The sequence below is a fragment of the Populus euphratica genome, unplaced genomic scaffold (assembly GCF_000495115.2).
Source record: "Populus euphratica unplaced genomic scaffold, PopEup_1.0 scaffold87.1, whole genome shotgun sequence".
In the NCBI taxonomy this organism is placed as follows: Eukaryota; Viridiplantae; Streptophyta; class Magnoliopsida; order Malpighiales; family Salicaceae; genus Populus; species Populus euphratica.
This window is the reverse complement of record NW_011499900.1, coordinates 589252-604253: the sequence shown is the minus strand read 5'-3', so window position 1 is coordinate 604253 and position 15002 is coordinate 589252. Positions and strand designations below refer to the sequence as shown.

The following is a 15002-nucleotide window of genomic DNA, read 5'->3' as shown; positions in this document are numbered from 1 at the left end:
TATGATTTTCCCTTGCACTTCCTTCCTAATTAATAAAGATGAGAATGTAAAAAAAAAAAAAAAAGATGAGAATGTCGTATAATTTTTTATATGAAATTTAGCCTTTAGAGGGTACATAAATTCGAGAATATGTGAAGTTATATGACCTTATTTGTTTAAAAAGAGAAAGCAATTTTAATAGTTATTGAATTTGTTTGATTTTTATAATTGAATATTTTATTTTTAATTTTATTTAAATAGGTATTTAATATTTTTTTTCATACACTTAAAAATCTATTTGTTTTTTTGTTTCAAAATTGGTTTTAAAAAATAAAAAAAATATTTTAATATATTTTTTAATAAAAAACTCTCGCTAAAGCTAATATATTTTTAAAAAATAATCACTGCTATGTAATTAGATGCCATATAGTAAAAGTCTCGCTAAAGCTTGTTAGGATAGATCATGAAGAACTTTTTGTATTATATTATATATAGTATACTGATGAGATTGGTTATAGTTTTTTGTTTTTTTTTTTCCAGAAAGATATCACTAGTATTGAGATTTGATCAATTTGTTTCTAAAGCTTAATTATAACATTCTTTTAGTGTATAACGTCAGAGGAATAAGATTTTTGTCCAAATCTCGATACATGTCATGTAGTTCAATTGAGTGGCATGGCTTGGATCATCACCTTAATTTATTCAGAATCTTTTTGTGCAACCGTTATACCTGCCTAGCTCGAACATTGCCAAAAATCTTCTATAACCATCTTTCCTTGTGCTCTAAATTTCTTTCTGCCTCTCTCTTCGGAAAATTTTCTTTTTCAAAGTTTCTTCTTGGCTCATTGATTTGTGTAATTGAAGCTACGAGGATCGGTTGCCTACGTAAGCTCATTGATCTTTCCAAAATTTTCTTTTAGATGAAAATGTAGCTGTGTTTCAATATTTCCTCTATCTTTTCTAAACATTATGTATGCATCTTTAGATCTGATATACATGTTTCTGTCAGGAAATCCTTTTCTTTTGCTAATAGAACCATTAATGTCTGAGAGAGAAAAAAGAAAAGGGTTTCTATAAGATTTGGAATATATCTAGGTTTTTTCATCTCATTATTGCCATCATGGAAGGGATGATATCTTAGGGTTAAGTCCTCGCCAGTGAGCCGTAAGTCCTTCTTTAAACCTAAACAAAATCATACTCTTTGCAAGAAAAGAAAAGGATATCCATTAGAAAGGAGTGGCTTGTGAAGAGGAGAAGATGGAAGACCTAACATAATAACAATGTTGTTGTTAACTTTCATCAATTTGTGTTACCTTCCCAGCACCATAGAAAATTGATAATTTCTCCATGATGGTACGTGCATATACATTTTGGGTATTTTGCCGCATTTATTTCTTCAAAATTTTCCTATTCAAGTTAAGAGAGACTGCATTTTTTTTTCATTAAATGTTTTGAGTATTTCAATTTCATAAAGATTTCCATGGTAGAGTATCTTAAACATCTATGTTTTGTCTGTGCAGGAGTGTCTATCGATTGCTGTTAGATCATGGTAGCCAGTAACTTGCCTTGAAAGGTATCTATGTTCCTTATTCTGCAAAATGTTTGATTGTGGTTACAAGTCACAATACATTGGTGGCCAGAAGGAAAAATTTGTGAGGTACATCAGATCCTCTTATGTTCATCTTAATGATATGTGCTTTAACCTGAATTATCTAACTCCATGTTGGCATATTTTGGAACTTGTAGGTTGGATGATTTTGATTCGTTATCCGTGACTTCTAGCAATAAAGGAATGAAGAAACTGAGATTTAATGTAGACGGTTTCAACATAACTGGACATGAGAAGAAAAATGCATCAAAATCTTTTAGACATGGGATGAAAAAAGGATCAAAAGGATTGGTAAAAATTGGACGATCACTTAAAACTGGAGTCGCTCGTGCAGTATTTCTAGAGGACCTTAAGGTGTCTGAGAAGTTGATTTTTGACCCTCAACACAAATCTCTTCTGTTATGGAATAGGCTTTTGGTCATGTCATGCATTCTATCAGTATCCATTGATCCTTTGTTTTTTTACCTCCCTGTCTTCAACTATCAAATGACTTGTCTGGGTATGGATACAAAGTTAGCAGCAGCAATTACAACTATGAGGACAGCACTTGATGTTTTCTATCTGGTTCGCATTGCTCTTCAGTTTCGAACAGCCTATGTTGCACCATCATCACGGGTTTTCGGACGAGGTGAACTTGTGATTGATCCGGCACAGATAGCCTCCCGGTATTTAAGCCGTTATTTTATTGTTGATTTTCTCTCTGTGCTACCTCTGCCACAGGTTTGAGAAATGCTTCTCATCTTTCTGGCTTATTTCATTCTTAAATTTTAGCCCTGCATTGTTTTTTTCTGTTATGAACAAGTGTTTTTGATTCTATATGGTAGCTGTATACATACTATATTTATCTTCTTCTGCAGATAGTGGTATGGAAATATCTTACTAATAAAAAGAAGGGCTCGGAGGTGTTAGCTACGAAGCAGGCATTGCTAATTATTGTTTTTTCTCAATACATCCCAAGGTTTGGTCGCTTTTTTCCTTTGACTTCAGACCTGAAAAAGAGTGCTGGTTCCTTTGCTGAGAGTGCTTTAGCCGGTGCTGCGTACTATCTACTTTGGTACTTGCTTGCAAGTCACGTAAGTAATTAATGTTATGCAGCTAGGTCTTACTAGTATGTTTGATCCTGGTATATTTGGGTAGGAGTGGCTGCTTTGTGTTTTACACCAACGTTGGTCAAAGTTCTTATCCCTGGAGAAATCAAGATAATCACCCCAACAAAGTTTTGGTTTGTTTCTGTGATGTTCTTAACTTGAATATATAAATGTACCGCAAGGAAAATGACTCAAAATCCTAAATGTTGCGCGATGGATTGATGAACTTTCGACATGAACAGACTATCTACTGATCTTAGAATCTACATTTCTTAGTTTTCTCTTAAACCAAATATTACTAAGATACATTAAAGATGCCTGTGGAGCAAATTATCAAAGTTATCTGACAAGACTACGGCCCACCTTCACAGATAGCAGGGGCTTTCTGGTATTTGCTAGCCATTGAACGTAAAGGCACTTGCTGGAGAGAAGCTTGCAGGCTAAGTAGGAAATGTAACGTAGACTTCTTGTTCTGTGGCAATAAATTACTACCAGGTTACCATGATTGGCGAAGGATAAGTGATAAGGTTCTTGGAAACAAATGTGATGTCGACAAAGATGATAATTCACGATTTAATTATGGAATCTATTTCCAGGCCATGTCCTCAGACATTGTGTCATCCAGGAAGTTTGTCTCCAAATTCTTTTACTGTTTATGGTGGGGCCTGCAAAATTTGAGGTAACTTGTGTAATTGATCTTTATCTTCATAATACAAGAGGAGATATGAGAACATCTCTTTTTTTCATTTTCCAAAAAATTTCAAGGTATCATGATTCTGCAAAAAGCTTTCCTGTTCACTTTATCAAAATCTAAGTCTAGTCCTCTGAGCTATACATGCACAAAGTATCAAAAGAACATGAATTTCAATACCTAAGGTCTGTGGAAACTTTCCAATCCAATAGTGGCAGTCACTGTTGGAGAGCCTCTTTTTTTTTATCAACTACTCCCTTTTTTGAGCTATGATCAAGTAGGTCTAGCAGTGAAAGGGGCTTGTCTCCTTCTACTGCACCTGGGTTCAAGCCCTAGCGTGCACACCTGTCACCCCCGTGGTGCCTTACATGCCTACTGGGTTTGCAGGGTATTCAGTGGGCCGTAGGGATTAGTCGTGGTACGCGCAAGTTAGCCCGGACACCCCAGTAAATCAAAAAAAAAAAAAAAGTATTTTACGAAGACTAAACTTTTCTGAGCACATAAATCTGTCACACTTGTTCAGAGTTTGAACAATCATTTACTTCTATCTGTTATCTGCGCGTTCACGTTTGGATTCTTTGGTGTTAAAAAGAGAATCCAGAAATTATTTCTGTTCTTGGAGTTTTATTTACTCAAGGCATTTGCTGTTTTACCTTCCACAGTACTCTTGGCCAGGGTCTCCAAACAAGCACCTATCCTTTGGAAGTTATCTTTTCCATACTGTTAGCTATTTCTGGGCTTATCCTCTTTGCACTTCTGATTGGAAATATGCAGGTATGTTAAGATTTTCACTTCTATGGATGTTCATAAATGACTGGTTACAGATGCCTTTTTAATTAATTTGATGAATGCCGAGGCAACTCATGTCGTCGAATTATTTGTGTTACCACCTTATTGTGGACCGTGGTTTTTGATGATCTAACTAGTATAATTGATATTGATCCAATTTACTCATCGATCAGAAGAAGCAGCATTGCATTATTATACTGATATTTGAGCTGTCTTGTGGTTGAAACAGACCTACCTTCAGTCTCTTAGTGTTCGTTTAGAGGAGATGAGGATCAAAAGGCGTGATTCTGAACAGTGGATGCATCATCGCTTGCTTCCACATGATCTTAGAGAGCGAGTTAGGAAATATGATCAGTACAAATGGTTCGAAACTCGTGGAGTGGACGAAGAGAATTTGGTCCAGAGTCTACCGAAAGATCTCAGAAGGGATATCAAGAGGCATCTCTGTCTGAATTTGGTCAGAAGAGTAAGTATAGTTTTATTCTTTAGTTTTATCATTGATACTCCTTTGGCTTGCTTTTTTCCAATATTTTTGCCGAAATATGTCTTCGGACATGGTGGTTATGCAGGTCCCTCTATTTGCCAATATGGATGAAAGATTGTTGGATGCCATTTGCGAGAGACTGAAGCCAAGTTTGTATACAGAGGAGACTTACATAGTCCGTGAAGGGGATCCTGTTGACAGGATGCTTTTCATCATTCGCGGACGCTTAGAGAGTGTAACTACTGATGGCGGAAGGAGTGGGTTTTTCAACCGAGGTGTATTGAAAGAAGGGGACTTTTGCGGTGAGGAGCTTCTGACTTGGGCACTAGACCCTAAATCTCTTGGCAATTTGCCATTATCAACTAGAACAGTGGGGGCATTGACTGAGGTGGAGGCTTTTGCCTTGGAAGCTGAAGAGCTGAAGGTTGTTGCATCTCAATTTAGGCGTCTTCATAGTAGGCAGGTCCAACACACCTTCCGTTTCTACTCTCATCAATGGAGGACTTGGGCTTCCTGCTTTATCCAAACTGCTTGGCGACGGTATTCCAGGAGGAAAGCAGCAGAACTTCGCCGCCTAGAAGAAGAGGAGGAGGATGTAGACTATGATGAGGAAGATGAAGATGATGGCGATGATGATGATGAAAGGGCATTGGTTGGAGAACTTGGCTCTGCCAGACTACGTGCAACAATCTTCGCTTCTCGCTTTGCTGCCAATGCTCTTCGTGGACACAAGCTTCGCAGCTCGAATTCCAGAGGCCTGAAGAAGCTGCAGAAGCCCCCAGAACCGGACTTCAATGAAGAGTGATTGGTAAAATAGGGATGGTTCTATCTGTCTGAATATTCTTATATATATTGGTTAATTGGAAAGTAGAGAGCATCATTTCAACCAAACTGTGTTTTGTTTTATATTGTTTAGCTGTGTCCTACAAAACTAGTTGTGGTGGGCCTTAAATAAGGTTAGGTTTATTAACAAGAGGATTCCTTTGTCTCTTGAATTTGTCCATCCAAAATTTATCGAAGGTCACATACAGAAGAAAACAATATCATTTGAGCTTGATGAAGGATGAGATTGAACACCATGTGATGTAATTTGACTGTGAACTCTCTACAAGAATTGGATCCAAGTTTCAACCATGAGAAAAATAGGAAAACGAAAATCCGTGAACAAATTCAACAGCTCATATCCTTGCCCAGATCCAGTAATAATTTTTTAGTTGCGAGTCTTTTAGTTGATTTCTACTGCTTTTCTTACAGGGGCAATGATTCAGAAATCAGGAGTTATGTAAAACTCTGGACCAAAGCAAGATGAATCTCATGATTCTTGCAATATTTTATGTGCCTCCATCAAATTAGGAATACTTCAGTTCAAGCCGATGCGTTAACCAGTAATGGGCTCGGTTGAACATTGCAAGTTACAATCAAGTCGCCAAAAAATTCTTGCAATATTTTATGTGCCTCCATCATAATTAGGAATACTTCAGTTCAAGCCAATGCGTTAACCAGTAATGGGCTCGGTTGAGCATTGCAAGTTACAATCAAGTCGCCAAAAGCAGTACTCTCAAAATTCAATTTCTTTTCTTTCCATGCTTTCTGCAACCCAGCAGAGAATGGAAAATAACCGAGGTTCCTGTACTTTCTTTACAATAGCCGTGCGTTTGTGGCCTATTCACTTTATCAGAGGATACATGAATAAAATTTAGCAAAAAAAAAAAAAAGATTAAAAGCAGGAATGCAATTTATAGAATAGGAGAGGAAGCAAGAAGGAACAAATAAATCTCCCAACTCCTGAAACTTGACTATTTCAGGTAAAACTTTTCTGCTCGACTTTCAGTAAGTTTCTGGCGGTGCTTTTCTTGCTGCTGCTAACTCAACTACGCCAATCAGAAGATGTTTCAAGTTCAACATCTTCTTCCCACCAAGTGGCAGACTGCAATACCAATCACGCAATTGACATCATGAAATTTCATGTTCCTTTTTTTTATATATTTTTTTTGGGGGGAGGGGCTGAAAATTAAACTACGGAAACAGATTTTAGGGTACAGATGGAATGAGGGATATAGTACTGTAATAAATTTTGGAAATTACCTTAATTGTGAAGGAAAAAATATTCAGCAGGGACACGTACAAAGTGCTGCCAGTGTATGTGTATGTATGTCCGCATATATTTATGCATGTTTGTTTTTGCCAAGTATAAAAGTTGAATAGGGGAATTGTGAATTGGAAAAACTACTCAACTACACAAATAAAATTAGTCAGAGAAAATAGGCAATTTAACTTCATAAGTTCATTTCCGTCTTTATGTTTTTCTATTATCAACACAATCTCAAGTTTTTTGTCATGCATCTAATGGAATTCCATCCCTTGTGATCGTGTTGATAGCAGTCCCAGGGATCAATTCAAAAGCGTTTACAGGCTTATTAGAATAGCAATGCAGAACAGAGAGGAACTACTTGAATGGATAATTACCTTGTAGCCTCTGCGAAGAAATTCTAGTGAGGTTCCTTGTTCTTCCTGCAGTCCAAGGACCCTCAACAATTCTTCTTTTGTCTGAAGCATATAAAATAGCCATCCAAAGTGAATAGAACTATTTGTAACAAAAACAAATAATATAACAAGCTATTGTTAGCTAAGGGAAGCAAGTCCAGCTTGTAAGGTGAAACAAATACATACCTCACCAAGTGTGAAGCGCGTTGCACTCTCTGCTACACAAGCATAAGAACCATCTGCTTGTTTAAGCATCACCTGCCAAGGCCCTGTACATATTCTGAGTAGGATAAGAGACTGAACAAACTATTCAACCCAGGATCAGGTAGAAACAGTATTGATATTGATGGAAATCAAATAATTAATTGTAGAAAAGAACCATCATCAGTTACTTCCTAGAAAACATAAAGGTAGAAGGTGTCTTGAAAATAAGAGAAGTCAGGTTAGTTTGGAGGATGCAATTGAAGATTAGACCATTTGTTACATGAAAAATGATCACATTAAATCATGGCTTAGATACATAGCATTTCTAGTTACGTCGTTCATTTTATAATCGACTTAGGTACAACATGGCTTAGATACATAGCATTTCTAGTTATGTCGTTCATTTTATAATCAACTTAAAACTAAGCATATGATTCTGTTTAGGGATTAGGATGAGGTAAACTATGTTCAAATATATGTGTGGAATATAGCATGCCCCCAAAAGCAATCATCCGTGAACCATCTGTTCAAGATTAGTATTGTCAACCTATTGTGCCAGTAGAATCTAAAAAATAGCCTGAAAAGAAGCACCACAGCAGAGCTGTTATGCCAAGATGGCAGGACAACAGTCTTTTCCAAATTAATTATACCAAGTTTTAGCCATAAGATTTTACAATAAAATACCTAACCAAGGTCAGAGGTTGGTTCTAAGAGTCTTGATTTAGCAATTTCATCATCCTGTCAATCCTCTCAAAAATATAGGCCTCTATGAAACCATCCAAACAGGTAACAGCGGGTTATGGGTTAAAACCTAAAAGAAAATTCCAATCTCAAAAGAAAAATGAAATTGGATCAAGATTTCTGCCATGACTTAGAGAAATTTAATTCCATACCAGGGTATTGGCGAAATAATGCTCCACTGTAATTTACGATATAAGGTGCCACTCCTATTGTCTTACATCATTAAGAACAAACTGTATCAAAAACCATATTTCATAAAACAGATGGCAGGAAACAGGTTGACATCAATGAATGAAAAGAACCTTTGAGTACTCTCTGATTCGAATATAAAACACTGGAATGAATTGAGAAAGAAATCGATAGTGCAAATCTTTGGTTGGAAATCCCAGAAGACCCAAGTCAGCACTGGAAAGAGGAGGAAGCTTTCATTCAACCAAGAGTAATTTCAGTGATAAGATAATAGGTATACAAAGTAAATCCACAAAAACCATACCGCAATGTGTCAAGTTCAAGATTGAATAGAAGTGTTGGGGTTGACATTGCAAATTTTTCCTGCACATTCCCATCAATCACAGCAGGTGGCATAACTTCTGCAATTTCAGATGCATGCAAAGAGAAGTGCAGGTATGATGAAAGAGATATGCAAGTATGACACTAGCCAGGGTTATTGTCCAATTGAGGTGTTTTTATATATATATTTTTTTGGGGGGGAGGGGCTGAAAATTCAACTACGGAAACAGATTTTAGGGTACAGATGGAATGAGGGATATAGTACTGTAATAAATTTTGGAAATTACCTTAAATGTGAAGGAAAAAATATTCAGCAGGGACACGTACAAAGTGCTGCCAGAGTATGTGTATGTATGTCCGCATATATTTATGCATGTTTGTTTTTGCCAAGTATAAAAGTTGAATAGGGGAATTGTGAATTGGAAAAACTACTCAACTACACAAATAAAATTAGTCAGAGAAAATAGGCAATTTAACTTCATAAGTTCATTTCCATCATTATGTTTTTCTATTATCAACACAATCTCAATTTTTTTGTCATGCATCTAATGGAATTCCATCCCTTGTGATCGTGTTGATAGCAGTCCCAGGGATCAATTCAAAACCATTTACAGGCTTATTAGAATAGCAATGCAGAACAGAGAGGAACTACTTGGATGGATAATTACCTTGTAGCCTCTGCGAAGAAATTCTAGTGAGGTTCCTTGTTCTTCCTGCAGTCCAAGGACCCTCAACAATTCTTCTTTTGTCTGAAGCATATAAAATAGCCATCCAAAGTGAATAGAACTATTTGTAACTAAAACAAAATAATATAACAAGCTATTGTTAGCTAAGGGAAGCAAGTCCAGCTTGTAAGGTGAAACAAATACATACCTCACCAAGTGTGAAGCGCGTTGCACTCTCTGCTACACAAGCATAAGAACCATCTGCTTGTTTAAGCATCACCTGCCAAGGCCCTGTACATATTCTGAGTAGGATAAGAGACACGGAACAAACTATTCAACCCAGGATCAGGTAGAAACAGTATTGATATTGATCGAAATCAAATAATTAATTGTAGAAAAGAACCATCATCAGTTACTACCTAGAAAACATAAAGGTAGAAGGTGTCTTGACAATAAGAGAAGTCAGGCTAGTTTGGAGGAAGCAATTGAAGACTAGACCATTTGTTACATGAAAAATGATCACATTAAATCATGGCTTAGATACATAGCATTTCTAGTTACGTCGTTCATTTTATAATCGACTTAGGTACAACAACTTAAAACTAAGCATATGATTCTGTTTAGGGATTAGGATGAGGTAAACTATGTTCAAATATATATGTGGAATATAGCATGCCCCTAAAAGCAATCATCCGCGAACCATCAGTTCAAGATTAGTATCGTCAACTTATTGTGCCAGTAGAATCTAAAAAATAGCCTGAAAAGAAGCACCAAAGCAGAGCTGTTAGGCCAAGATGGCAGGACAACAGTCTTTTCCAAATTAATTATACCAAGTTTTAGCCATGAGATTTTACAATAAAATACCTAATCAAAGTCAGAGGTTGGTTCTAAGAGTCTTGATTTAGCAATTTCATCATTCTGTCAATCCTCTAAAAAATATAGGCCTCTATGAAACCATCCAAACAGGTAACTGCAGGTTATGGGTTAAAACCTAAAAGAAAATTCCAATCTCAAAAGAAAAATGAAATTGGATCGAGATTTCTGCCATGACTTAGAGAAATTTAATTCCATACCAGGGTATTGGCGAAATAATGCTCCACTGTAATTTACGATATAAGGTGCCACTCCTATTGTCTTACATCATTAAGAACAAACTGTATCAAAAACCACATTTCATAAAACAGATGGCAGGAAACAGGTTGACATCAATGAATGAAAAGAACCTTTGAGTACTCTCTGATTCGAATATAAAACACTGGAATGAATTGAGAAAGAAATCGATAGTGCAAATCTTTGGTTGGAAATCCCAGAAGACCCAGGTCAGCACTGAAAAGAGGAGGAAGCTTTTATTCAACCAAGAGTAATTTCAGTGATAAGATAATAGGTATACAAAGTAAATCCACAAAAACTATACCGCAATGTGTCAAGTTCAAGATTGAATAGAAGTGTTGGGGTTGACATTGCAAATTTTTCCTGCACATTCCCATCAATCACAGCAGGTGGCATAACTTCTGCAATTTCAGATGCATGCAAAGAGAAGTGCAGGTATGATGAAAGAGATATGCAAGTATGACACTAGCCAGAGTTATTGTCCAATTGAGGTGCTCACAACTTCAGGATTTTATACGACCAAAGAATTTTCATGTGAACTATAACTAAAATTAGTGACTCTAAGAGAGTAACATTGGAGCGAGTGGTTAAAGACATCAAATAGTTCACTACATACTTGATATCCAGAGATGCAAATGCATTGAAATGATTCTTTCTTTTTTTTTGATGAATTAGATCCTACAATTTTAGAGTGCTTATGTTGGAATGGAATGGAAGTACCCAGATAAACATGAATGGTATTACTAGAATAAACAAACATGTCCGCATCTGTGCTGTCATTATTTTCTGCATGGATTGATCAACATTATATTAAAACCAATGAATTTATACAGATTACTTAATCAGAAAACCAACAAAAAGATGTGCCAGACCCTGTGAAAGAGAAAGAGTGAAATGATCAACATTGAAAAAATAAAAAAATTGCAACCAGTATTTCCTTGCTAAGGATACAGGAGGGGGGAAATGTGCATGATCACTTGCAAGTTTCATATATAACACCTATCTTCTGAATTCATTAGATTACTAAATTGATTTTCAAATTCCAACGTAATGTACATCATGTCATCATATCAATATCTAAAACTTTTCTCAAGCTTGTGTAACCTCAGGTAAATTAAAGGTCGGATGAGCAGCTATCTAATGTTTGCAAATACAGAACAAATCAATGAAGAGGATTCAAATTTGCGAGATCACAGCTGTATGCTTATGAAGCTACGGGAAAGGGAAGAAGTAGTAAAAAGTATGCAGGCATGCCAGCTCAGATGGCAACAGTGAGACTAAAATTGAAATAAAGGCTAGGATCCATGATTGGTCAAGGTTTTTCAAGATAAACCTTACCACATACTTCTCTATAACAGAAAGTTCACGTGTACTGCAGTTATAGTGAGACTAAAATTGAAATAAAAGCTAGGATCCATGATTGGTCAAGGTTTTTCAAGATAAACCTTACCACATACTTCTCTATAACAGAAAGTTCACGTGTGCTGCAGTTAATAAATACATAGAGTGATGGTGGCTCATTGGACTGCCAACGACCTGCAAAAAAAAGGACCGAGAAGAATGTTAAGTTCAGATTTTCCACTTTTTCTTCATTTTTTCTAAGATATTTGAGAAGGGAAATGAGAAGAGAATATCACAGTAAATTATAACAATATAAATGCATACAATTGCTCTACAGGGGCAACCAATGTTCCTCTATTCATGACCATAATATGCAGTCATAAGTAAACTAAAAAAACAAACCACATCATATGATAAGCAAATAAATGAGAGAGATAGAAATCATTATTTAAAGGAAAAATTGCAATAGCACACAAGTTTTTCCAAAAAAAAACAACAAACCAGTACAATTGTTATATGATCACACTAATTATATTCAACAACAAAACAGTACGGTTGTTATATGATCACACTAATTATATTCACCTCTAATGTTGTAGAAGCTTAAATGCTCTATTTATTATGGTAAAAGGTATGTTCAGTAGCATTTTAAAGAAAACACCTAGACCTCTTGTCATGCATATGCTGCATGCAGATTGAGTTAGGTTGTTGTTCAAATATAGACTTCTACATTGGTTTAAAATTTCTAGAACTAACCTTCACTGTCATCTTCAAAATCAAAATCCAAGGTATTCCTCACAGACTTGAAAAATGTGGTGACGGGACCACTCGGAATATCATCAAGGGAACCTATGGTTATACCATCAATCTGAAAGAAATAAACAATGAGGTAAAGTCCATATAAGAATTGATGAATGTCGAAAGTCAAGCTTCTTTAGTTTCAGAAGTGTTTCCCTGAATCAGGTTACAGATTGAACTAAGAAAATAAACTACGTTTGACTAGAGAAAGAACTCAAAACTCAATTTGTGTTCTATATCATCTTTTAAGTGCAAGGAAGATCAATCTTTCTGCTAATCGAGGTGTATTGAACTCATAATTCATTAGATACTTTTTATGAATGCCAACTAAGTATTGTAAGTTATAAATTGATTGTATTTTTTTTACTGCTTTGTATGTTAGCTTAAGTTATAAATTGACTGTTTTTTTTTTTTACTGCTTTGTATGTTAGCTTAACTCCTGAACCACATCCCACAATCAAATTCATTTTAGAACCAAAAGGCTGAAGGAGTTTCTAATTAGAAGGTAAAAGCCAAAGGCCTTTGCTAAGAACAGACCTCAAGCCAACCATCTATGATTACTCAGAATAAGAAGTTAACCTCAAATTAGAATGTTACCGAGTCAAGAGCTGTCTTGAAAATCCGAGAAGCCCTTAGCATTTCTGGCTTATCAGGAAACACCTGGGAGTGAAAACACCATGTTCAGCTCTTCTTTATTTATGTGGAAGTGGATAATTTAATAGATGACAATCACATCTTACAATGCAAGCTCTGGTTTCTCTTTTCTCTTGCAGCTTCCTTATAACAGCCAAGGCAAGTTGAATGTTGGCATCAATGAACTCATCTGAAGATCCCTTCACATAGTCAGAAATTTGAAATTATAAAATTTTCATGTTTACTATTTTCTTGTCTTACCTAGGAGGCAAATCAAACCATCCTCAAAGAAAAATAACAAATATTCTGGTATTGTACACCTTATAAATGATAACACCAATATTGGATAAGGAAACAATATATCTTAGGACTACAAATGCCCACAAGAATTCCAAGACTATACAAAGATTTGAAAAGCCAAATACGTATCAATGAATAAATATGGCATGAAAAATGAACACCCATGTGAAATGATACACAAACAACTGGAAAAAAAAAACATTAACACGAGCATTAGAAATCACCGGAATCATTCATTGACACAACGATGGAACTCAAGAGCCAAATTTCATACCTTGTAAGAAGAGATGTTGCTAGGCAAGGGCCTGAGATGCAAACCAAGGGTGAAAAGCACTTAGAAAATAAGTCATGGAATGGAAATCCACAGAAATGAAACAGTTAAGAGAAACAAACGGCAGAAGGTATCCGGCAACGATGGTACAACATTGCTTCAGGACCCATTTACATTAAAAACAATAAGCGAGGCGTAAGACAATCCATGATTGATTTTGTAACATCAATGCCAAATTCTCAAACTCCTAAACTCCACTTAAGTCAACTAATCCTTAGCCTCGAACTTGTTCAAATCTCCTTTTCAGGAAAATTATCATCCTTGGGTCAAATTTTTTGTTAACTTTGTTGGCCCTAAATCTTTTTTACTTGTTCACACTGGGAAAGCACTTCATTGAATATAAATTTGAAACTTTAAGCACTTCCTTTCTCAACTAAACTACATTTCACATGGAACATGTTTCTTTTATAATTAAAAAAACAAAAACAAGACGTAAGACTAGAAATGAACACATGATATCTCTGAAAAAAAGTGAACTTTTTCCTTCTGCATTGAAAGGAATCTACTTTCATGATGTGGAGTGCAAGTTACGAGATGGATATCGCTAAAACAAAAATTCCTAGCCAAATAAGCAAATAGGCACCTAAAAAACCGTGAAACAAAAAATTCATTGAAGCTGTAAACAGAAAAATCAAGATACGAGAGGAAATGGGCTTACGGGAAATCGATTTCCAGGCGGATTTTTCCATCTTGAAGAGAAAAGGAAAGAGAATTGGCAGCATCAGTGACAAGAACTTCATAAGACTTAGGCTTGTAAACTGCAACTCCACTCCTGGGGTCATAACTTTGAGTTGTTTGTGACTTTTGTTGTTTGTTGGTGTTGGCGCATTGGATTTTCGTGGTGTAAGAGAGTTTAGAGAGAGTTGGAGACGGAGAGCGGAGTGGAGTGGAGGAGACGACTGAAATAGAGGAACGAGTGAGAGAAGAGAGGGAAGAGGTCATTAGTGGCATGGCCATGGCCATGGCCGGTTTCAGTTGGTAAAGAGATGTCGTGACTTGTGAGAGACGTTCGGCTCCTTGCTATATGGATATGTTGACGGACCTTACCCACACAAATATTGAGTTATTTTATACGCTATGTCTTTCATATATCATATACGGGTTTTTAAATAAGAAACTGATTAAGCATAAATAGTGGTGAAACTAGGTCACTTCATGCTGTGATAGCGGTCGAATAGAAAAAAAAAAATGTTTATAAAAAAAATGCTCGAATTATAGTAAAAACTTTTATATTATTATTAAAAT

The 15002-nt window shown here is 36.0% G+C and overlaps 3 protein-coding genes and 1 long non-coding RNA gene across 6 annotated transcripts; 2 read left to right on the top strand and 2 right to left on the bottom strand.

Annotated features, from left to right (window-relative positions):
* The first annotated feature begins 761 nt into the window (after positions 1–761).
* LOC105132647 (putative cyclic nucleotide-gated ion channel 7) lies at positions 762–5661 on the top strand. Its single transcript, XM_011036253.1, has 8 exons — positions 762–864; positions 1500–1636; positions 1726–2308; positions 2446–2661; positions 3048–3355; positions 4030–4141; positions 4386–4622; positions 4726–5661. The coding sequence occupies exons 2-8, from the start codon at positions 1578–1580 to the stop codon at positions 5443–5445; spliced, it is 2235 nt and encodes a 744-aa protein (XP_011034555.1). The 5' UTR covers positions 762–864; positions 1500–1577; the 3' UTR covers positions 5446–5661.
* A 521-nt stretch (positions 5662–6182) lies between these two features.
* Positions 6183–14826, bottom strand: LOC105132645 (protein LOW PSII ACCUMULATION 3, chloroplastic-like). Of its 3 annotated transcripts, none has more exons than XM_011036251.1 (12): positions 14416–14825; positions 13701–13731; positions 13234–13326; positions 13091–13153; positions 12452–12563; positions 11805–11890; positions 10659–10717; positions 10468–10570; positions 10318–10378; positions 9453–9535; positions 9248–9328; positions 6183–6567 (listed from the first exon to the last, which is right to left on the bottom strand). In XM_011036251.1, exons 1-12 carry the CDS (start codon positions 14718–14720, stop codon positions 6508–6510), a joined length of 1137 nt encoding a protein of 378 aa, XP_011034553.1. In that variant the 5' UTR covers positions 14721–14825; the 3' UTR covers positions 6183–6507. The 3 variants fall into 3 exon arrangements, with proteins under 3 accessions (XP_011034553.1, XP_011034552.1, XP_011034554.1); XM_011036250.1 differs by lacking the exon at positions 6183–6567 and adding an exon at positions 8776–9015 and having other exon boundaries at positions 14416–14826; XM_011036252.1 differs by lacking the exons at positions 6183–6567; positions 9248–9328 and having other exon boundaries at positions 9453–9546.
* LOC105132643 (protein LOW PSII ACCUMULATION 3, chloroplastic-like) lies at positions 7317–8741 on the bottom strand. The gene is made up of 4 exons (XM_011036249.1): positions 8563–8741; positions 8372–8474; positions 8222–8282; positions 7317–7404 (listed from the first exon to the last, which is right to left on the bottom strand). Exons 1-4 carry the CDS (start codon positions 8652–8654, stop codon positions 7379–7381), a joined length of 282 nt encoding a protein of 93 aa, XP_011034551.1. The 5' UTR covers positions 8655–8741; the 3' UTR covers positions 7317–7378.
* On the top strand, positions 8383–11313 carry LOC105132644 (uncharacterized). Its single transcript, XR_843610.1, has 2 exons — positions 8383–8749; positions 10846–11313. It is a non-coding gene; the product is annotated as an uncharacterized LOC105132644 (long non-coding RNA).
* Positions 14827–15002: the final 176 nt, after the last annotated feature.

What these genes read in the sequence shown, in the direction of transcription:
- LOC105132647 (XM_011036253.1), top strand. Translation starts at nt 1,578, where the DNA reads ATGTTTGATTGTGGTTACAAGTCACAATACATTGGTGGCCAGAAGGAA. An exon ending in TGGGGCCTGCAAAATTTGAG is followed by an intron (nt 3,356 to 4,029) that starts GTAACTTGTGTA and finishes TACCTTCCACAG; the next exon opens with TACTCTTGGCCAGGGTCTCC. An exon ending in TTCTGATTGGAAATATGCAG is followed by an intron (nt 4,142 to 4,385) that starts GTATGTTAAGAT and finishes TGGTTGAAACAG; the next exon opens with ACCTACCTTCAGTCTCTTAG.
- LOC105132643 (XM_011036249.1), bottom strand. Translation starts at nt 8,654, where the DNA reads ATGCCACCTGCTGTGATTGATGGGAATGTGCAGGAAAAATTTGCAATG. An exon ending in CTTGAACTTGACACATTGCG is followed by an intron (nt 8,475 to 8,562) that starts GTATGGTTTTTG and finishes TCCTCTTTCCAG; the next exon opens with TGCTGACTTGGGTCTTCTGG. An exon ending in ATTATTTCGCCAATACCCTG is followed by an intron (nt 7,405 to 8,221) that starts GTATGGAATTAA and finishes TATCCTACTCAG; the next exon opens with AATATGTACAGGGCCTTGGC.
- LOC105132645 (XM_011036250.1), bottom strand. Translation starts at nt 14,720, where the DNA reads ATGGCCATGGCCATGCCACTAATGACCTCTTCCCTCTCTTCTCTCACT. An exon ending in GCAACATCTCTTCTTACAAG is followed by an intron (nt 13,327 to 13,700) that starts GTATGAAATTTG and finishes GACTATGTGAAG; the next exon opens with GGATCTTCAGATGAGTTCAT. An exon ending in TTCTTCGCAGAGGCTACAAG is followed by an intron (nt 9,016 to 9,247) that starts GTAATTATCCAT and finishes TTATTTGTGTAG; the next exon opens with TTGAGTAGTTTTTCCAATTC.